This window comes from Lissotriton vulgaris, chromosome 4_1 (genome assembly GCF_964263255.1).
Source record: "Lissotriton vulgaris chromosome 4_1, aLisVul1.2, whole genome shotgun sequence".
NCBI lineage: Eukaryota > Metazoa > Chordata > Amphibia > Caudata > Salamandridae > Lissotriton > Lissotriton vulgaris.
In genome coordinates, this window is record NC_141691.1 from 1,999,113,015 (window position 1) to 1,999,136,718 (window position 23,704).

A 23,704-nucleotide genomic window follows, 5' to 3' on the forward strand; every position below is an offset into this window, starting at 1 on the left:
TGTGTGTGGCTGTGTGTGTGTGTGTGGCTCGCTGTATGTGTGTGTGGCTCGCTGTATGTGTGTGTGTGTGTGGCTGTGTGTGGGAGAGACAGCAGTGTGAGAGAGACAGCAGTGTGAGTGTTCTAGGGAAAGCATGGTGTGTGGGAGAGCATGGTGTGTGTGCATTTGTGAGAGATTAAGCTATTGGCATTGTAAATGACAATGCCATTTATTTATCTGTTTTCAAAACCAACACATAAATAAATATTTTGCCATTTACAATGCCAATAGCTCTACCTTTTGCGAAGTAAATGCTTGTTGTTACAGGGGCTGGTTTTGCAGAATAGCTGCAGTATCGGCACCCTGTAACAGAAGCAGCTGCAGTGTTGTCCACGCGCACCCCTTCCTCCCCCGTGGACGGTCAAACTCATTTGCCAGGGCCGGTTTGCGTTCCCAGTCCGGCCCTGTTCCACGGGTTGTTCCACTGAAGCTGCTGCATATTCCAAATACAACAGAATACCCACCTGAAGCATTGAGCATTGCCACCAGGCTCTGTAAAAGCCATCCATACACATCTTTTCACAAGTGCACAAATTCCAGAAGCCCCCATTTATCACGCAGACCCTTCGGTGTCTTTTACCAGAAAGCATGCTGCTTCCACCATCTCATGCAGCACCACCTTACATTTCAATGAGCATGACCACAGTGCAATAGAAGATTTTATTTTCAGGAATCACCATAGTCAATGTCTGCAAAATCCTACACAATGAAAAATGTTTTCGAAATATCTTTCACAGTTCTGAAAACAGCATTAAAGTTTACAGACAACTGGCACAATGATTTCTGTGCCAGCGGCATCTAATAGCAGCGAATTGCTCTAGGGTGTTTACAACCTCTATGAAACCAAGCAGGGTGTGCTAAAAGGATATACTGTATACTTTAGTAGATAGATGACGTCACGCATGGCAGAGAGCAGAAGCAGTATGGGGGGGCTTTAGGTAAGGGGCAGCACCCCTAGAGGAGGTCTTATGAGGCGAGTGACAGGAAGACGTCCCTTAAGCTGCTGTAGGGACCAGTCTGCCTTTATTGCTACTTTCAGTTTGATCATTTCCATTTTAGCATTCACAAGTGGATGGAAGCTCAAAACGTACCACTGGGAAGCGTTGACCCCCTATTTCGTAAAACCTGGAAAAACAGAGGGTTTGATGGATCCTCATCAGTATTTCATCCATTGGGATATCATCCGTTTAAGGATGCATTGGAAGGCGGTTGCTCATTACACTCTCTGGCTTTTGGTGCCTATTTGGTCTACTCTTCCTTCTGTGCACTTTAAATACCTTTATTCCAGTTCCTGGAAATGGATGGTACTGACCCACACAAGACGCTATACCAGATCCCAAATGTTGGAGATGTTCCCAATCTGCCCCCCTGGGGTGTGCTTGCAGATCCTGCATGGAATGCTGGGACTGGGTCAAGCAATCAGAAATCTTAGAACACTGGCACAAAATACCCTTTGTTTACCTGCAATCTGGTTCAGGAGCAGGGATGTGAAGCAAGCAGAGATATCAGGTGTGTTTATGTTATGTGAGATTATAGGAATACCCTCTTTTCCAACATGCTGGAAGGCTTTAACAGCTGTTAATTTTCCTTCTCCTCTTTGTGGGACTTTTCTGTGGGTCTATAGCTGAGGGACAGGCAATCAGGAGCAATAAACACCCTAAGCAGATGTCTGAACAGAAAACAATGATGCTTAATAATTATCTGGCATTTAGAAAACATCTCTGAAAATGTCACTTTCTCTTTAAATGATCAGTGTTCATCTCAAAAGAGTCTATCCTCTGGGGAAATTCATAATGTCCACGATATTGACGTTATTTCCAGGATGTGAAGCAGGTTCTTTAACCTTATATAGAGTCCATAGTGCAGGAAGCATCAGCGACAGCACCTGAGGTGAAGTGTAAAGCAGCGCCTCCGACGCCGAAAGAATAACGAAGAAAAAGAAATAGAAGAAAGAGATGTCCGCGCTACCAGCAGACATGTGGCTCCTCCACCTTTGGCTCCGGCGGCACAACTCCATAAACCTCCACTCCACACAGAGTGAGGTATTCACGTCGGCCCGTGATGACGACACTCACGTAGCGGCCCTCCATCCCTTTGCAGCAGAGCGTGGAGACGGATCCGAGGGACAGGTCTGTGATGGTGCCGCATCTGTGGGTCAAAACACACATCCAGAAGGCAGGAGTTAGGCAGGACCGGTGTCAGCTTTTCCCAATAACATAGCTGCTAAATGTTTAGGAGCTTGAGTTTGACTCCTTCATGGTTTCAGTTGGCGTATGAATGACATTCTACTGTCAAATGTGTGACACTTCGAGTGACACTCACTCCTGAGTAAATCAAAGCAATGGGCAGTATTTGAGTACTTTCCTGTGAGTTTTGTAATTGTATTCAGACATATCACACAACAATGAACATACGTCTAACACAAGCTATAGCTACTGGCACTGCTAATAATGTTGGCTAAAAGTCTCAGATCAATGAATAACAACAAAGATGAAAATAATTATGACTGAAAATGGTCCCATTCTCAGACAAACATTGAGTGAATTGAACACTGCTAGGCCTGTGGAAGGGGCAGTAGTCTTCATTGGATCTCAGTCCCTCCTGTTCTTCCTTTCACACCACTTCCCTCTGTAGTTTCTCACTCTGTTAGCCACTTAAGCCATATTTCTCCTGACATCTTTCTGATATCCTTCATTTTCATATCTCACACTTATCCATCTCTTTTTACTGCCTTTCTGCATGTACTCCTTATGTCGCCTTTTTCGCCATGCTCATAAACACACATATGCGCACTCTCTCTCTCCTCGTCTGTAAATACAGCATTTTCATTTCCTTAGGTGGTGCTGTCAGTGTTTCTACAGCTGTATACCACCTACAATTGGCTTGTGTGACTACGCTCTGCTGAGAGGCTATGGATTGCACGAGTGTGTGTAGTCCAGCAACTTTCACCCATCGACAGGCACTGCGAGAAACTTTCACCGACTAACCTCAACTCCAGAACTCTCAATCGTGCCCCATCATGCACACCCATTCATAACCCGAACTTACCCAGACACCTAGAGGTGACTCCGGTCGCAGTAGGCACTATACAAGAATCACATTTCATGAAAAGAAATCAAAGAAAAACACCATCTGGAAAATCAAACACTCTAAAGAAATGTATATTTAGTAAAATGTGAAATGTAAAAAAGAAGTCAATTGCTGACATGGATTACCTTGAGAGAAGAGTTTGCCATAGTTAGGTGCATTCAATAGAGAGGCAAATGATTAGATGAGCATGTGGTCTGAACACCTTTGGGAGCCACCAGCAGGAACCGTGAGAAGGTCTCACTGCCTTAATCCCTAAATCTGGGGCTCTCAATCGAGATACTCTCTCTTCTGTAAATATAATCTGAAGGACAGATCTATCCTCTGTGGATACTCTCTGTCCTCTGATGATGCTGCCTCCTCTGACAGTGCCATCTGAAGGGTAGTCTCTTCTCTGTGACTATGCTCCATGTGAACATTAGTTTATCCTCAGATATTCCAATGAGCTGCAGTATCCACCTCTGTCCCAGTAGTAAGATGCCAAATGGAGCTCCTACAATGCACCTCACACCTCATCAATAACTACCCACTCGCTGCTCATCACCTCACACCTGCCCCACAATACTGTGGAACCGTGCATAGCTCTTCTTTGAATGAACCCCGAAGGTAGCCCACGGGTGTCAAAGCAAACCAGGCACCACAAACTACTATTCCCCATACCTGACCTACAACAGCCTTCTCTATACTAGAACACTGCATAGGCCTGTCAACGAGCCTCACGTCAGACTAGCATTATACCTTACCAAAAGCAGCCCTTGATCTTCTGGGGTCACAGAGGGCCCGTGGCGCACAGTACTTGGCACAACACTGGTCTTGGGAGCACACAGAAGAATGCACTTTCAAAATGTGCTCGACAGAGCTGCTGCGCAGTCTGTGTCCTACGAGTGTCGTGTCCTGTAAGTAAGGTGCGACACAAGGCAGGTGTGCAAAATCTGTTCTTTATTATTTTACTACTCAGTGCAAGGTAGAGACACACTATCCTCTCCTGAGCTCTGTAATTACTATCTGCCCCTTTCTGGTTATGTGGCTCCCTATATCCATTCACTGACCCCGGCCCCCACCTTCGGCGGGGGCTCCAATGGCACAGCCGGCCGGAGGCAGAGTCAGGATCATAGAGATTTGACTCTACACCTCCCCCTGTTTCAACACAGCCCACCAAACATTATGAGTCAGATATCTTCTTCAATGAGTCTTCGAGGTCTGGTCACCACTCTGGTCACAAGTCCCTGGCCCTTGTCCACAAAGCTCTGCACGCCTCAGGAGCCGGCCATTTGAGAGAGTTTCCATGACTACACCCCTTCCAGAAACCTTAGTTCTCCCTTCAAATTTCGTTGGAGTAGAACTAGTGGGCAGTCTTTTTCTTATCTTGTGCCAGTCACACGGAATAAACTCCCTCCAGAGCTACGAACTATATAACTCTCCACTTTGAACAAAAAAACTAAAAACATGGCAAATAATAAAAGGGCATGCATTGTTGTTGTAGGGTGCCTGATTTAGCGCCGGGACTCTTTTTTAAGTTGCTGTGCGCTATATAAATCTCACTAACATGTCACTCTGCCAGACCAAGTGGTCAGTGGAGCGAGCCTCAACTCGGTATCCCTTTGGTCAGGTGGTACAGGAGGTGCCACATCAGGTTGTGCGGACAGTGGTGAGGAGTCATCCGAGTCTGGACTGAGTTCCTTGGTTCTGAAGTGCGATGTGTTCTGAGTTATAGACTTCCCAGGGCCTTACGCTGTGACCATGTTTCCTTTAACCACAGTGATTAGCAGCGGTTGATGGTTAAAGGGGGTTTCCACCTTCTTCTGTCGCTTTTGCTTGCCTACTACATAGTCTCCTGGCTAAAAAAGTGTCTCTTGTGCCCATCGTCTGCCATCGGCATAGAGTTTCATTTTCTTTTTCTCCTCTCGGTCCATGGCTCGGACCACATCAGGGCTCCCAAGGCGTTCAGACGCCCACTGTGGTAACTTGGTGTGCAGGGATCGTCCAAGCATGAGAGTGGCTGGGCTGTCTCTTGTTGTTGAATATGGTGTTGTCCGATATGTCTGCAGAACCTGACAGAGAGCATCGTCCAGCACAAGTCCTTCTTCATTGGCTTTTTGCACACTTCGTTTAAGCGTTCCCATGGGTCGTTCCGTGATGCCATTGGCCTGAGACCAATGTGGGGTTATATGTTGGTGTGTGATATTAAGGCCTCTAAGGACGTTTCTGAAATCCCCACTCGTGATTGGTGGTCCATTGCCCAACTTTAGAATCTTGGGAGACCCCCAGGCTGCAAAGATGTCATTTAGGACATTGGCAGCACTAGTGGAAGAGAACACTTTGACTTGCGGGATTCTGGAATGTTCATCTTTTATTACTAGGAGGTATTTGCCAGATTCAAGCAGACCAAAGAGGTCGACTGCTACCCTCTCTGCACACCTGGAGCATCTCAGACATCTCCAGGGGCAAAGGGCGTGAGAACTGCGCTAGACAGATGCATAGGTGGCATTTTCGCAGTTCTATCTCTATCATGGTGTCCAGCCCAGGAAACCAGTCTGTCCCGGAGAGCTCTCTTGGTGCCCACTATCCCTCAGTGTCCTTTATGGGCAATGTCCATGGCTTGTTTGTGTACTGTCTTAGGAAGCACTATCCTTGACCCTTTCAGAAGTAGTCCTTCACAGGTGACTGTCAGTTCATCCTTGATGTTGTGGAACGCTCTGACCTCCTCAGAGCATCACTCCGAGCTGTGTCTCCACTTGTTTTGTTCGATTAATGTATCACGAGAGCTAGTGTGCTGGTATTCTTTGTGGCCGCTGTGATCTGGAGAATGGAAAGGGCATGAGGTATTCTTGTTCTGACTGAATTGTAAGCATTCCTCAGCTATGGATGTGTGTCTGTTTTGTGAGGTTTGAGGTAGCCTGAAGAAGTAGTCGGCTGGATTTTGTTTCTTGCCAGGTTTGTGGAACATCAGGTAGCTGTATTCTTAGAGATGTATTCCCCACCATTCGAATCTTTAGGGCATCTTGGCCTTGGGTTTCCCAAAGATGGGCAGGTGGATCGGCTGCATGTCAACACATATGCGTAGAGCCCCTAGATTGTCCTTCTTCAAGACGACCACAATGGGAGACACACATGGCAAGGGGCCTTAAGATGGGTCAGTGATATCCAGACTGAGGAGATTGTCAATTTCCTTTTCCACAGCTTTCTTTAGACGATCCACCACTCTCCTATGACACTGCTCCACTGGGCGAACTCTCTCATCTATGTGAAGACGGAAATTCGTGTCTTTCAATTTGCCAAGTCCAGTAAAATGGTGAGTGAGGTGGGGGACAGTCTCAAGCTGAAAGTTGATGAAGATGAGTTCCATTGCTGCTACAGTGGCAAAACTGAGAAGGCATGTTCCAGATTTATTGACCTGTAGTACATTAATGTGAGGGGTGATGGATTTATGCCATGTGACAGAGATGCACTGAAGGCACCACAACTGTGAGGGGTTTGGCCGGGTCCCAGGTATAGACTTATACCGGTGAGCGTTCAAGAAGTAGTTCTGGATTAAGTGTGTTTAATTGATCCAGGGACATGACATCGATTGATGCCCCACTATCAATGATGAAGTATGGACTGTTTATTCATGAGCAGGTGTATGACCGGGCAGGCGCTCGTGGCATTTGGAAGATGAGCATAATGAATGACATTGTTTCCTGCTTGTACTTGTATGAAGGTGACTGTGAACTTCCGTCGGCAGTGTATGGGTGAACCTTCACCTTAACACATGCATCCTCCATCAGCTATCAACCAACTGTACACAGTCACGAAGGATGGTAATATCTCTTCAGCTGATGGCATTGATGGAGGCACCACTATCGACAATGAAGTTTAGGCCATTCAAGGAGAGAGCGACCATGAGCTTCGAGGATGCCGGTCTACATGTTGACATCATTTTATTTTTTTTAAATTTCTTTTATTTCTTTTATTGTATTTTCAAATTTAGCAGACATAAAGTTATTCGATAAGAGTACATATTGACAGCTGTGAATAGACATCAGCAAGGAAATACGGGCCATATGTAGGTAGCCAAATTGCGATCGCAAATGCAGAAATTTGCAGAATTTCAGCGTTTGCGATCGCAATTTGGGCAGTATGCTATGTAGCACACAAAAACCCACATGCAAAATAAGGAATCTCAAAATTTGCGATTCCTTATTTTGCGAATGCATTTAAGGAATCCCAAATTGCGATTCCTTAAATGCAATGTAGGAAGCACCCAAGTTTTGCGATTTTGGCTTAAGGAATCGCAAATTATCACCAACTTCAGGTTGGTGGTAATTTGCGATTTCTTTGAAAAAAGCACTTTTTTGCCCTTAGCGCAAGTATCTGCGCCACATGTGCACATATGTTTATTTCAGGGGTGCAAAAGGGTGTTCTATTGACACCCTTGCAACCCTAAAATTGTATTCTCAATTTGCGATTCTCTAATTGAGAATCGCAAATTGAGAATGTCTTCCCATTCATTCCTATGGGCCTTTTAGCCCATAGGAATGAATTGGAAGGTATTCCTTATTAGAGAATATTAATTTGCGATTTGCAAAAAAGGAATATGGGGGATTCGCAAAATATTTTGCTAATCCTACCTACATTGCGTTTTGCGGTTCTCTAATTGCGATTCCCTAAAAATCGCAATTAGAGTATCGCAAAACACGTTTTAAATACATATGTCTCGAAGATACATGTGTGAAAAATGATTAAGGAAATGAAGATATAATATACAGTATTTCCCTATCTTTTCTTTTCAATATTTTGAGCACGTATACTCTACGCTATGCATGAGTTTTGTTGCTTTTTCGAATTACAAACGATATTGCCTTACATTTGCCCCTGATGCTGACATATAAACATAACTGAATTTGGTTTAAGAATTCCGTTAATAATGTCAATATAAAAGATATTTGCTTAATTGTCTTGTCTGTTCTGAAAGGGAAAAAAATCGAACTTGGAGAAAGATAAAAAATAAATGTTAACTGCCTTCAAAAATAGACTTTATCTGGGTTGTAATATGCTTGGTCTGTACACAACTGGTTGCAATGTAGATTAGGGTGATGTTATCATAAGTGCTTCCAATAAGAAACGAGATCATGCCATGTTGTATCTGTCCTGTCAAACAAGGTATTTATGGATTAACTCGGCTCATGGTGTCATTTTAACTCGTTAGTTTGCTTATATAGAATACATGATGTATCTACATGTCAATAAGCCCATCTCCATCATTTCCTGCTTGGGAAGGTGTGATCAGGTCCTCATCCTCTCCTCTATTTAGTGCTTTAAGGATGATGTTCCATTCTTCTGCAGTTGGGTACTTGCGCAATCCTGCTGTTTCTTCTCTGTGCAATGCTGTGCTCTCAGCTTGTGCCTATATTGTGAGAGATGCCAACCAGCTATCCACCACTGGAGCATCATTGTGTTTCCATCTTTTAGTTATGAGTCGTTTGCCGCTGCCAAATCTAAATCTTTGAACCTGGAGGTGACTTTGGTTTTCTTTGATCTGGGGTATAAGCTCAGAATGCAGGCCTCCAATGTGTTTTCCAGTGATGTCTTCGTCCATTTGGTGAGGATAGATATTACTGCCTGCCAATATGCATGGAGATAAGTGCAAGACCATAACATGTGCAAGAGATCTGCGTCTGCTTGTTGACAACGTTGGCAGGCCGAGGTATCAGTGTGACAATACCTGTTTAGTTTGTCTGGTGAGAGATATGCTCTGTGTATTATGTATATTTGAATTAATTTGAATTTAGAGTTTTCCTAGGATGTAAGTAGAGCCGGTAAGTATGGTGCCCCATTCTTTGTCTGTTAACGGCTGCCCTCTATTGACCTCCCATTGTGCACGGAGACTTGATACAGGCTTTAGGGTATGTGTAAATAATGCTTCTACCAGCCAGTGCACCACATGGGAGCCCGCCCCCATTATATGCAAATATTGCAACAATAGATGTGTTGGTGGCTCTGTTGTGATGTCACCCCATGCTGTTGTTAGAGATCTTATGATGGCATTGTGGAGAAGAAATTGTCCCACCGGTAAATTATGATCAGCTACTAATGTTTCGAATGTGAGTAAAGCACCCTTTGCATAAAAGTCGCCCAATGTTTCTAGGCCTGCTTCGTGCCAGCTCGTGAGTGCAGCATCTGGTGTGCTTCGCTTAAGCACCCTCCGCATAAAAGTCGCCCTGTGTTTCCAGACGTGCTTCATGCCAGCTCGTGAGTGCAGCATCTGGTGTGCTTCGCTTCCCCCGGGGCATTCCCGTTAGCGGTATCAATGGGGAGTAGGGGATTACGTGCCAGGTGAGATGTAGACTTATTTTGTAGCATCTGTGGGCCAGTTCCAAATGTAAGGGCGGGGGAGTCAGGCCAGAGGATGGAATAAATGGTGAATCTGGGACTTGGACCATGACCACTGTGTGGTCACTGTGTCCTCCAAGTTTCTACCACTCAGCCATTTTGCCACCCACTGTAATTGAGCCGCTAGATAGTAAAGCTCCATATTAGAGACCACCAGTCCACCCTCGTCTGTGGGTGCATAAAGCTTCCACAGTGCCACCCTGGCCCGCCCAGTGTTCTTTATCAAGTCTCTGAGCATAGTTTTCAGGTCACGGAATGTTTTAACTGGTACATATATCGTGAGATTCGAAAAGTAAGAGTAATTTCGGTAGAATTATTATATTTTGTGCTATGCGAACTGCTACATTTATCGGAAGGGTTTTCCAGAAATGATTCTGAGCTCTGATCGCAGATATGGCATGGGTTAAATTCCAATCCAGTATGTCGGCAGGTGTCCTATATATATATATGCCTAGGTAGCAGAATGTGTTGGGATACCAGACAAGAGACGATACATTCATGAACAGGTCTATTTCAGCTACATAATCCTTGAAAGGCATATATTCCCAACTTCACCCAATTACCCTAGCAGCCCGATACTTTTTCGAAGTCTCGAAGAGTGTCTGCTATTGATGTGGGGATGACGTGGTGATCTCTTACTTAGAGCAGCAGGTCGTCTACGTATAAGGAAACCGCATGCATGTCATCTCCTAGGGGTATACCCCAGTCTACTCCAATCCTGCGGAGCAAAATTGTCAGGGGTTCCATTGCTAGGGAGAATAGTAGTGGGGACAAAGGACATCCCAGCCTTGTAACTCGTTTGACCCAATTTTCGTCCGAGATTAACCTGCCCGTTCGGACTCTTACTGCGGGGTGCTGGTACAATAATTGAATCATATGCATGTATTGGTCGCCCAGCTCGTATTTGCGTAGAACAGCTGCCAGATACGGCCACGCCAAAGAGTCAACGGCCTTCTCCAGGTCAAGTACCAGACAACCGGATCGTGGCCATCGCTCTGCAGCGTATGCTTGAACCTTGAAAAACCGACGTATATTGAGTGATGTTCCTCTAGTGGGAACAAACCCATTTTGGTCGGGATGTACTAATGTCTTTACCAATGGAGCTAAGCGCTTCACCAGTATGGACGCAAAAATGTTGTAGTCCGTGTTGAAAAGGACCAGTGGGCGATAGGACCCAAGGGAGTCTGAGTTCCTGCCAGTCTTTAAAAGAGAGACCAGCATTGCCTTGTTTTGTGTGTCTGTGAGTGTGGAGTTTTTGATAGCGGTTTCATACTCCTTCAAAAGCTGCTGTGCCAGTGCATAAGTATAAGCTTTATAAAACTCCACTGGGAGGCCTTCTGGCCCTGGAGTTTTACCGTTTGATAGTGAGAATATGCTCTCTCTGATTTCATCAACAAGGATAGGGTCATTGAGTTCTGTTGCTTGTTCCAGCCTAGGTTGCGGCATGGTCAATTCCGCGAGATAGGTATTGAATTCCGAATGTGTGGTTTGTAGCTGGAAGTTGTAAAGCGCGGTGTAATGAACTGTGAATGCATTGTGCATGTCCGATTGTGTATATACCATGGTGCCTTGGGTCATTTGTATAGGCGTGACTGGGGAAGATGTTGTGTCTTGACGAATTACCAAGATAGTTATTTTCCAGCCTTGTCTTCCATGTGAGTGTGGAGCATAATTTCTGCATGTTGACATCATTAGGAGATATCAATCCTCCTGGCTATCACTAGTCAGTGAAGTAGTAGAGTGAGAAGACGGAGAGGTAGGCAGGTGGCATCTGGGTGTGGTAAGTGTAATGCCCAGCACAAGTCAGCATTCTAGTGCTGAGCCTGTAACTACACTGAACACCCACCCACCACTGATGTCACAGGTCATGTGACACAGTACCAATAAAAGAGGCCGAGCGCACGTGCTCTGGGCCAGTTGCACCATGTATGCAGTGTGTCCTGTGTCTCATTCAGTAACAGCATGAGGGCCTAAGGCCCGACCCTACAATGTCGACGAGGGTAGCTGTGCCCATGCGTGCCAGCTAAAAGAAACGTCGAGGAAAAGGGAAGAGGAGAGCTGTCTGCATCGACAGCACACCCCCTTTGAAGCGTACCAGCCGCCGAGAGGCCCGCGGGGCGTGTGTCGAGCCCCGGGCCTGAAAGGAAAAGAGAAGGTGACCGGGAGCTCACCCCGCACCTCTGAAGCCTGCTGAATGCCGCCCTGCCGTGGCGGTGCCCCCAAGAGGATAAGCGGACCGGCCAGAGCCCACCTGTACCGGCCGCAAGTGAGCCCTAGGAAAAGTGCGGGCCGACCGGAGCCCACCCGCGTTGGCCGCGAACGTGCCCACCTATCATGAAGCCCTCGCGGAGCCCACCCGCGGATACAGAGTGGCCCGTTGGCCGAAGGTGAGCCCGAGTACAACAGCACCCAAGTATAAGCCCCGCAGCGTGTGCCAAGCTGCCGGGCGTATATGCACCGAAAGCGGAGCCCACCCGCTGTAAACACTGACTTTGCCCCAACAGTACGAGCGGCGCCAGCTATGTGCATTTAATTAAGCAAGGCTCGCGGAGCCCACCCGCGGCCTGCCTGCAGCGTCGCGGCGTCGGCCGCTACACACCATGATGAAGCAAGGCTCGCGGAGCCCACCCGCGGCCTGCTAGGAGCATCCCCTGTCCCCGCCGCACAGCGTGTGACAAGCTGCGGCGACGGGCTGAATGTACTGTGATGAGAAGCGCCCGCAGCGTAGAGAGCTGCCGGGCGGAAACGCATAGCAAGCGGAGCCCACCCGTACCGGATCGCCGACACTATCTGCCCAAAAGGTATGCCCTGGCCCCCCCCCCTGCCCACGCGAGAAGCAGGAGAAACGGCCGTGGGCAGGGAGCGGAACAGAAAAGTGAAAACGCAGGGGAGAACGGCCTGCAGCGTGTGAAGAGCTGCGGCCTTACACAGCAAGGCTGAAGCACAGACTGACTCTTCCCACTCCCAAGCAGCGGAATAAACTGTGGTGCCTGCCGCTGCATCCGAGAAGTGAAAGGGCACAGGGGGGGGAGTAGTGTTCGCCCAGAGGCCCCACTAAGGCCCGCCATGCCATCCGCAGAGACTGCCAGTAAACTATGCGGCCAGCGCAGCTGAGAAGCATGCCACAAAGACCCCCCCCCCCCTCACCGGGTCTAAAGAGGAGTTCTCCGGTGGAGCCTGCGTGCTCGCGTGGGTCCCCGATGTGTGGCCTGCAGGCGTCCCGAGCATCAGCCACTGGAAAAGGGTGCCCCATCCACAGCGCAGGGAAGGTCCCGGAGCCATCCACGAGGCCTGAAGCACCATGGATCAGACGGTGATCGGAGGAAAAGCAGACCAGGAATCGAACACTGCCGCCGAGTGGCCAATGGTGAAGTTGCACCTGCAAATCCCAATAAACCCAGTAACAAGACTAGAGCAAGCCCAAGACAGGCACTGTGAGGCTATGCAAGGAGCATGCATCAAGCACAAAGCAGCACGAGAGATAGCTGCCACGCCAAGACAAAATACAGCAGGCTGATGCGCAACACTGGCGCAGGGACACCACACAGCAGCAAGGAAACGAAAGGAAGACGCCTGCCTGCCTCATCAGGTTCAAAGCTAACAAGGACATACTGCATCTCGCCAAGCAGATTCCCAGCAGAAGACAGTGCAAGAACACTGATACACCGGAATGCCACCAAGCTACCACACAGCCTGAGAAGATGCAAAAGACGACGGTGCAGGAGCGCGCCAGAAGCGCAAGAACGCAACAGAATCCCAGGAACGCACCAGAAGCGCGCCAGGAGTGCAGCAACTCCACGCAAGACACACTAAAAGACACTGGCAGCAAACCCAAAAGCCACAAGGTGAAACAAGCCTACGACAAGTAAGGAAAGCCCACAGCCCAGCCAAGAGCGCATAGCCCCCACAAGTGATGCCCAGAGACTGCAACAAGGCAAAGGACATTGAGTCACAAAGGGAGTCAGATCCAAGCTGCTTAGGAGAAGGAAAATAAAGCAGCAGCACAGCACGAGAAGAAAGAACGTACCAAGCTCATCACACAGCCTGAGTAGAAAAACGCGACGGCACGGGTGTGCACCACAGCGAAAAGAAAACCTCAGGAACAGGAGTGCAAGAACTCCTCTGAAGACACCCACAAACACGCCGCAAGTGCGCCAAGAGAAGTTCCAAAGAATCGCAACCGACCACGCAGAGGCAGCAAGACCAGGAGAAGGTCAATGGAGTGGTGACGCAACCCTCCAGAAGCAACACTTCAGAAGCACCGACGCCACGCCGGAAAAGAACACAGCGATGCCTGGTGGCCACAGGCCATCGCTGCAGCAGAATGGCGAAAGTAAGAACACCCCACACAAACCAACGATGGTTCTAGAACCCAGCACCAGGAAGTGCGACAGCGCATGACGCCAATGCGCAGCAGTGCGGCCAGCACTAGCCCAAAGCAGCAAGTCACAAAAGAAGATACGAAGAGCGCACCCAGTTGCGCACCAAAGCAATCAAACAGAGATGAAAAGAAAATGGTTGCGCAGTCAACCCGTAGCATTGAAGAATCCACACAACAGCAACATGACCACTCAGCATGGTCACCAAGCACCACGAAGCCTACCTGCTGGACATCGGCAGAAGGGACCAGCACGAGGTCCAAGAAGCTCTGCACCGAGAAGCCTACCTGTCAGTGATTGGCAGAAGGGACCAGCACGAGGTCCAAGAAGCTCAGCACCACAAATCCTACCTGCCGGACATCGGCAGAAGGGACCAGCACGAGGTCCAAGAAGCTCAGCACCACGAAGCCTACCTGCCGGACATCGGCAGAAGGGACCAGCACGAGGTCCAAGAAGCTCAGCACCACGAAGCCTACCTGCCGGACATCGGCAGAAGGGACCAGCACGAGGTCCAAGAAGCTCAGCACCACGAAGCCTACCTGCCAGACCTCGGCAGAAGGGACCAGCACGAGGTCCAAGAAGTTCAGACAAGGCGCGGTCCGAGGACCTGGACCCACGAACTTCAACCACACTAATTAACGAAATCGACAGAAAGAAGTGTGAAGGTCGCGACGCTAACACTGGAAGTGAGTGACAAGAAGACAGTGTCCTAGGACTAGGACAAGACCGGGAAGACACGTGCAGAATGCGCGCGCTGCATGGGGAAGCCTGGCCAGAGAAGATGAAGAAGATTGGACCAGAGTACGTCGCGAGAAGAAGGAGAAGGAAGAAAGATCTAAGTGGCCACCGCCACTAAGAAGATAAGGAGGAAGAAGTAATCAGAGTGGCACGACTGTCAGGTTAAGAAGAAGGAAGAAAGAACAGAGTGGCCGCCGCCACTAAGAAAAGAAGAAAGAAGCCACCCCTGCGGAAAGAAGGAAAAGAACAGGCACTGGAACACCTGAGTGCAATAGAAGACAAGCCTGGCAAGAGCACCGGCAGCGCAGAACAAAGACAACCACCTACGAGCCATCCATCCACACGGCGATCGCAGAAGAGAGCAAGATAGACTGTTGGCGACATCTACCTCTGGAGTCTGAGCGGAAGATTGGATGGCGAGACTACTCAGGCCTCCGGAAGTTGAGGACCTGACCTACCTCGCACCAGCCCGTGGCAAACCAGAAGCAGAGACCTCGAGGGACTCTGGTGGCAGCAAGTCCCGCACGAGAGACAGACCTACTGAAGCATGTCTGCAGGACCCAAGAGGATGCAAGCCTCGCGAGCAATGAAAAGAGTCGACAACTCAACCTTCAGGTGGAACTAGGACACGAAAGTGAGGCTCGTGGAGCGCCCTGCTCACGGCCCGAAGGCTATGGTAGAGCAACATGACCAAAACACCAGTCCAGGGGAAACCTGGCAAAGAGGTCCTCCCGAACATCTTGTGGCAGAAGAAAACCGGCGAGAGGGGCATCCTAGTGAGAGGGATGTTCGCACCTACTCTTTTCACCTGCCAAGAAACACACTGAAGCCTGCCCGGAAACATCGCGCAACCAGCATGGAGAAAAGAAGCTGGAAGACAAACAACAACCATGTCATCCATCTCTCTTTTAACTATTCATCACCAAGAGAGCAAAGCAAAATGCAGGGCTGAGAACAGCGGACAGACAGCACAGACAAAGAATGAACCTGCCGAACAACTGCGAATCGTGCCACCAAGAACTGTTTAATCCAGGACACAAGAACTATACTGCCTGCGGCTTGCAAGCAGCCAAAGAGACTCGTTTTGAAAGCGCAAGTCCAATGTTATTTTCTGTGTTTTCTTTCCCCCACAGGTTTTTGGACTTTTCACGTTTGGTTTAATTTTTAACCAATTTGGGGAGGGATGTAATGCCCAGCACAAGTCAGCATTCTAGTGCTGAGCCTGTAACTACACTGAACACCCACCCACCACTGATGTCACAGGTCATGTGACAAAGTACCAATAAAAGAGGCCGAGCGCACGTGCTCTGGGCCAGTTGCACCATGTATGCAGTGTGTCCTGTGTCTCATTCAGTAACAGCATGAGGGCCTAAGGCCCGACCCTACAGTAAGAACAGTACGTAAGTGGTGGCATGGTTTACCCCCTGACTTTGGTCGACGTTGATGGTCACTGCCCAGTTTGTCACAGCGTTTAAGGAATGGTACTTTGATTGGGCTTGGCAGACACATACAAAGAGGTAGAATTACTAACATTTTTCAATGGGTTAGCATCACAAAAGTGACGCTAACCAGCATAACGTTTTTTTCCTAATTTTCTTTCCAGTGCAAAACTTGTTTTGTGCTGGAAAGTACCCTGAAAGTAATGCAAAGCAGCATGAAGCACGGCTTTGTGTTACTTATCTCCAAGCGGGTGTTGCATGAGAAATACCTGAGCATTCCACCCATGGCTTTTGATGCAAACTCTATCTATAAAAAATAGTAGACAGAACGTTAATGCCATTTAAAAGGAGGTGTTAAGAGGAGAAATGTATTGATTTAAAAATTCCAGATAAAAACGTTTTAAAGGAGGCTATGTATACTATTTTGTCCTGGAAGGATACCCTTCCAGTACAAAACCTATGGTAGACTCAGGCAGGCACTCTATCACTATGACGCAAAGGTGTGTGCCTGGCGCACAGGAGCTGAAATCAGCGCCTCTGCTAGGGAGAGGGGAAAAGAGAGCCATATCTCCCTCCCTGTCCTGCAATGCAGCGCAACATTTATGGCTGCTGCGCTACGTTCCGTGACTTTTTTGTAAATCTTGGCCAAAGTGATTTTCTTTGCCATAGGCTTAGCACTCTTTCCCTAGGGCTGGGAATGCTAGTCCACACTGGTAGCAGAAATGTTGGACATCTGACTGCCTAGACTTGGGTTTTTCTTGTGCACTCGTTGATGACTGTTGATGGCCAGTATGGATTTTGCAGTGCTTGCACCTGCATCCATGTCCGCTGCCTGTTTCTCAGTGCGGTCTTCGGCACGGGCCGTGGCAAGCGTAATCCACAGGTGTCTTCATCGAAGAATTAGTTGAAACAACAGTGCTTAACCCCTTCCATGCGGCCGCGATTCTGCGCCTGTGCGGCAGAATCGGGAGTGGGCGGGTTTATGACGGCCCCCAGCCTTCATCAGCACACGAGCACCGTAGTGCATGACGGCTGGGGGCCGTCATCAGCATGGAAGAGGTTAATGAGGCTTTCTATGCACTTGACTAAGTCATCCATTTACTCCCCTGGTTGCTGTGGAGCTTTTCCAAACATGTTTCAATTGTAGCCTACATAGCTCCTAAGTTTTCGGACTGCTAATGTGTGATATTTCCATGGTTTCACTGGCCTTATGAGTGACACGCAACTGCCAAATGTGTGACACTTTAGAGTGACACTTTATCATAAGTAAATCTAAGCAATCAGGTGCAGGGAAAGGGATACATATCAGAATTGTTTACCCTTTTCAGCAATGAAAAGCTCTAAAAAATATCTTGGAATTGTTGCAAAACCCCTAAAATGGAAAGCTAACAATTGTTTTATAATCAACACTAAATCGCTACACATTCTACGGCAGCGTGTGTTATAATGTGTGTAATATTATTTTTTAACAGTGTGTATATTCACAGTGTTTTTTCAGTCGCAGGCTGGGACATTGAAGCACTTTAATACAGAAGTCGCTATCAACCACTTCACTAATGAGGTCAAAATTCTGTTCCTCTCTGCTTACACACAAAATCTCCAGCGATTGGATAAGCAATTGAGGTTTCAGAACATTAATGTAAACTAGTGCGTTTCCCATTAAAATGGTGTACGTTTCTAGACCTAAATAGTTTCAGATTCCATCAATATAAGGTGACATTTTCACCAGCACCACTTCCAAATTTCACCAAGTAGTTGAGCCTGGCTTTAGTGTGAGCAGCATCTTTCATTTCTTGCTGACAGCTTGGCTTTTATAAATACATGGAGCTGGAAATGCCAGACATCATTCATTGCAACTTTGACTTAGTTACAATACATTTGGTGCATGAAAGAAGTTATCTCTCGGCCTGAGTCTCAAATATAAATAACGAAAAGCAGATGTTGAAGAGTTCCTTCGAGTTGCAGAAGTTGGTGAGCATTTTGTTGAATTTCTTCTCAGTCGTTCTTATGCGTTGGTAGTATGCTGTTGTGGCGTTCTTGTAGGCGGTCCGGTCTGTTATAGTTTTGCTGTTTCTCCATCGTTTTTAGAGACATCTACAGGAGCGTCTGGCTTTTTGGAGGTTGGTGGTGAACCAGGTGGCCTTCAGGGGGCGTTGCTTATTGGTGGTGTGTAGGGGTGCGGGCTTTTCTGCGCAGTTGGTGATTCAACGGTGTTGTTCCTTGGCTGCAACATTGGCGTCGGTCGATGCGGTGGGGGTCATGGATGAGGGTGGAGCTGAGGTGCTTCTCTGTGACCTTGCTCCAGTTCCTTCGTAGAGGGCAAGGAGTGGGTTTGAGAGTGGTGGCGGTGTTGAAAGAGAAGTGTACACAGTGGTGGTCCGTCCAGAGTGGCTGCGTGGTGTGGCTGTTCCCACCAGCGAAGATGAGGTCAAGGGTGTGTCCTGCCTTGTGGGTAGGGCTGGTGATGAGCTGTTTCAGTCCAATGTTGGTGAGGTTGTCCAGGAGGGTGGTGGAGTTGGCGTCACTGAGGATGTCGAGGTGGAAGTTCAGGTCTCCGATGAGTATGTAGTCCATGGAGGTGATGGTGTGGGGTGTGATGAGGTCAGCAATGGTCATGGTGAACAAGGTGCAAGGTCCGGGGGTCTGTAGGCAAGGGTGTTGCAAAGTGTGGTTCTAGGGCTGGTCTGGACCTGGAAGTGAAGGTGTTCGGTGGTGGCGGTGGAGTCGCTCGTGGTGAAGGTGGAGAGTCGGAGGGAGCTCTTGTGTGCGATGGCGAGTCCTCCTCCTGGGCGATTGGGGCCGTCCTTTCTCTGAATCTTGTAGCCGTCAGGAATGGCGATGGAGATGTCGGGAGCGGAGGAGGCGTTGGTCCAGGTTTCTGTGAAGAAGGCGACGTCCGGCGAGAGGGTGTCGAGGAGGTCCCAGATCTCTACGGTGTGTCTGTGCAGGGAGTGCATGTTGAGGAGAATGCACTTCAGGGCTCCAGTGGTGTTGGTTTCTGGTGTGGGGGCGGCGGCCGTGGTGGTGCAGAGGGTGGTGAAGGTTCTGCGGCAGAGACGCAGGAGAACTGGCTGTGGATGGTGTTCGGCTTCAACAGCTGGCAGTTGTTGTTCCTTCTGGGGTTGAGTGTGAGGAGGGCAGCTGAGTCGTAGCGGCGGGTGGTTGGAGAACTAAGATCCGTGGCGCACGTCGCGATCGGGTAGCGGACAGGCGCAGCTGGGCTTGCCTTTGGCGCGCCAGCGGCGTGTCCACTGTGTGCATCCGCTGTGCGCGGCCGCCATTAAATAGGGGAAGGGGAAGGGAAGTCCAGATGGGAGGTGGGGCGGGAAACCGGCAGGGGTCACGGGGCAGCAGCTGCCAAAATGGGCACGGAGGGCACAACAGGCAACAGAGGCAGAAAGTAGATAAAGGTGCAAAATTTAATTAAAAACAGAGAAAGAAATACAAGGACACAAAAGACAGACACAAAGATACAGACAAAAACAGAAAAACGGGCACAGCAGGAAGACAGACAACAGCGAACCCAAAGAAAAGCAAGGCTCACCCACTGGACCACCAGGGATGAGGCGCAGGCAGGAGCCTGTGGGTGAAGGAGGGCCTTGAACCCCTGGTGAAGGGTGAGCGGGGGTGACACAACCAGTAGAGCTGCAAGAGTGGAGTTCTAGTTCTCTGACCAGGAGGTGCTTTACACTTTGGGACACACTTTCAGTACAGTGATTGTTCGCACTGTAGGGTTGCCTCCTGTCTGGAGCACATACAACAACAGAGGAATGAAGAGGTGTGAGCATTATTCACCTGGCTGTCATCGGCCACACTGAGGAGTTATCAGGAAGACTGGCCTCCCCTAAAGGGTTCCCTTTACCTTGGACAAGAGAAACTGCAGTCGTACCCTTCACCCCTATCATCTACCAAATGGCAGTGCTATAGGAAGACTAATCAGCAGCTCCTCTTAGCAAATGGCTAATCAAATTTCTAGAGCACCTTTTCTTCTCTCTTTCCCCACTTCAGTGTCTAACTCTCCTCCCTCCATCGTTGGGAATGTCAGGAATACCCTTTAACTATATGGGAAAATCACCTCACTTCCGTCTTGTCAGAAAATCAGGCTTTGAGTATCCATCATGGATCCCACAAGGCTATCGCTGCTCCGGCTCACTCCTATGCACCCAGGGAGCAAACGTACATAATGTACACTTGGGATGTCAGAGCTAAGATTTAGCACATAGAATCCAAACTATACACAAGTAGGCAAGTAGGCCTCCGCTCGATGACACAGGTAAAAAGGTTTGGAAAATACTAGGATTTACAAAACACAGGACACCACCTCCACAGCTCAATGTACTAAATCCATGACACAGACATGAGTCCACGGGGGCAGATCTACAAGAAAGTGCTGCAGCGTGGCACCGTAAGGCCTTTGGCTGCGCCACACTGCTGCACTTTCAGAGCACAGGAATGCAACATATTTACAAGAATATGTCACATTCCTGTGCTCTCCCCTCTGCTGGTGCACAAACAACTGCCAAGCGCCGGCGCAGGCACCCTTGCACCATGGTGCAAGGGTGCCTGCGCCATGGGGAGATTGTTTTTGTGCAGGAAGGGGCACCTTCCTGCACAAAAACATTCACTTAAGGCTTTTTCCTCTTCCAATGCATGCTGTACAATGCAGCACGCATTGAAAGAGGAAAAAACGAGGAGAAATGAAAACATTGCGTTCCATGGATGTTGCGTGGGAACACCCACAGCAACACCCATGGAACGCCCCTTCACTGTAAAGTGCTGCATGTGAAGGGGCCGTATTTACCTGCAGAGGAAAAGTCACGCAGGGTGGCTTTTCCTCTCCTTGTAAATATGGAGGAGCCCCCTGCGTCACCAGTACATCACGAAATGTGACGTACTGGTGGCGCAGGGGGCTTGTAAATCTGCCCCACAGTCTGTGCAGTGAGGGCACGATTGCTGAATCAATACAGGCCACAGCACATGTCTAAGACCTCACTCATGCCAGGAGACAGGCTTAATTCTCTGTGCACACACTAGACTAGTCTGAGGCTATGGCCAAAATACAAAAAACAAGATACACACAGTTGGGCACTCAGGGCAGAGTACACGGCTGTACACCATGTCCCACCAACTCCCTCTTTTTCCTCCCCCACAGACTTGAGTAGATGCATATGAGCACCTCTGCGAAGTAGACATAAGAATGTGGACCGTCAGTGATGCATGCAGGCATGGTGAAGTTGGCCTGAAGAGGCAACCTTACAACCAAAAAACCCATCTGTGGCCTTCTTTCAAACAGGGTTCAGGGAAGATGTTTAGAATTCATGTGGCCTAGGCAAAGGATGAAGCAATGGATATTAAATCTCTGGGCCTGGGCTTCACACTGCTCTCTAAGGCTACTTGGATTACTGTATCTAACTCACAGGACTATATGCATACTCTAGAGAAACATAAGAGTGTGAGAGCCACTATCTAGTTTTTTTACACTTAGATGTCAGAAATGTCTCACAAATTCTTCTGTACACACAATGCAGCATAGTGCACAATTGGCAGAACTTACACAGGGTTGTTGTTGTTGTTATTGTTTCCGACCCGGACCTCAGCTCCTCTGATTCGCTCAGGGCAGCAGTCGGCTCTGTTCACCACCACGACAGATCCGATGGCTTGACTTTGTCCCAGGTCCACTCTCCACCAAGGATTTAGGTCCCCATTGGTGGCGGAACAGGACTCATCATAGTAGTTACCAGTACGCTTACCACTCAGGGCATACGATGGCAGTCCACGATTGGGATTCTGGATGCTTTGCGAGGCTGTCCCTTTCAGTGCCAAATTTGTACCTGAAAAATATATTCAAGAAGTTAAGAAGTAACAAAAAACATTCCATATGACAGCATTCCTACAAAACAGACTCGGAGTCTTACCGAATACATTGGTGTATGTTTTTAGTGTTATGTGCCACTTGTTAATGGATTCTCAGAATTTTATAACCATATTTCCTAAGATGTCCCTCTTGGGCCCCACACGTTCTTATAAATCTAAACTGCAGAGAAAAGGTATTTCCAAGCTTTGCTTGTTCCATCACAGCCAACCAGCATGATTTATCTTTTTCATGGATATTACTCAACATTGTAGAGAGGAACTGATCTGGTTTGAAAGATGCTATACATCCCCTCTTTAGTCGAGAGGATGGCATTAAATACCAATTTGTATTACGGTTTTAAATCCAGTAGACTTGAAAATGTCAATAGCCTTTACAAAATGCAAAAGGCTGATCCAAAATGGTAGGTTTAATGGAGGTCGTGTAGATCTAAGAGAAAGTGACCAATAGACCAGTAGGTAGTACTGGTCAAGTGTTTGGTCAGGCTGTGGTAAAAGAATGGTAGATCATCAGTGAAGTAGCTGGTAGTGATCGAGCGAGGTGGCAGTTGCAAAATTTTGTGTACCCCTCTCGAACTTAATGTCCCATAACGTTAACATTTGCTAATGATGTATTGTGATACATTAACCAACAAAAGTAATAGATACACATACATGAACAGGGGGAATACTAATTTTGCTTGCATGTTGCAATTAAATTAATTAATATGTATTGTTATTGTGATGTGAATTAATGCACAGCTTAAAATTAAACAAGTATGGCTTAAATGTGCTTATTGTTCACGTTTTGTGCTAAAGGAGTGGTCGGATATGTAAGTATAAAACGCATTTGTGTAGCTTACCTGCTAGGTAACGACTAATAGGGAAACATTAGTATGGTGGGAGGTAAACAGAAGGGTTTTATTTCCATATTTAACATGAATTTGTGTTTGTTTCTATGACAGTTCCAAAAGTGGCCTCTGAGGCCTATATGAAAGATGGCTGCCTGGGTAAACTGTGAGCAAAAGCTGGACAGCGCAGGCGTGCCAAAAGCCTGCAAGTCAGAGTGAACTGCCTGTGCTCGAGGAGGTTGAAGGCTACCTTGCCCGGAACCTAGGATGGGTGACAAACATGGACGCTTGAATGTTGTGATCATGGGAAAAGGTCCCGATGTTGCTACGCGAGGAAATGACTAGGCCAAAGACTGTCTTAAAACAAAGAACCTTTATCTTTCTGCTGAATCATTGTAAGGATGATGCTGTAAAGGTGAGAAGATGCTCATCCACCCCAAAATTGTCCAATCAGGAGCTGAGTTGATGAAGTTAGATACGTTTTAGACAGATTAAGTTAGGAAATTAGTGTATAAAAACCCCTGATTTTGCCAGGAAGTGGTCTCTCTTTCGATTTCCACACGAAGTGCTGCCAGACTGCTGATCGATTCCTGGATGTAAGATTCTTTCCTTTGTGAATTTTATTTGTTTGCTTTACAGGACTGAAAGGATACGATGAGAGCGTTAGTTAGAGATGTTAGGAAAGAATGAATTTGGAACTATCTGTTCTTTGCTAAACTTTTAACTGATTTCTAAAAGCGACTTTTCTGAGCTCTAATAAAATTATCATTTTGAAATAAAGTTTAAGATTTACTGAATAAAGAATGTAATCGATGCTTAAATGTCAGACGTAATAAAATGTTGCTTTTAATAAAATTGGGAATATGGAACTTTAAAGCTGGTCTTGTGATTTCCTACGCCTAATTTTCATTCTAGCAGATCTATTGCCACTATGGTGGTGCGTCTGAAT

At 47.7% G+C, this 23,704-nt stretch overlaps 1 protein-coding gene and 1 long non-coding RNA gene across 3 annotated transcripts in view; one reads left to right on the plus strand and one right to left on the minus strand.

The window, feature by feature from the left end:
- Positions 1-685: 685 nt before the first annotated feature.
- The window catches only part of LOC147724831 (fucolectin-like), a 122,640-nt gene continuing 99,621 nt past the window's right edge, over positions 686-23,704 (minus strand). For both annotated transcript variants that reach the window (XM_086966328.1, XM_086966327.1), the window contains 2 exons: positions 21,609-21,885; positions 686-2,187 (listed from right to left, as the gene is read on the minus strand). In XM_086966328.1, coding sequence (XP_086822454.1) covers positions 2,004-2,187; positions 21,609-21,885 — 461 coding nt within the window. In that variant the 3' untranslated portion in view covers positions 686-2,003. The remainder of the gene's footprint in view (positions 2,188-21,608; positions 21,886-23,704) is intronic.
- Positions 5,021-19,078, plus strand: LOC147724832 (uncharacterized). The gene is made up of 3 exons (XR_015309935.1): positions 5,021-11,278; positions 16,004-16,969; positions 17,114-19,078. It is a non-coding gene; the product is annotated as an uncharacterized LOC147724832 (long non-coding RNA).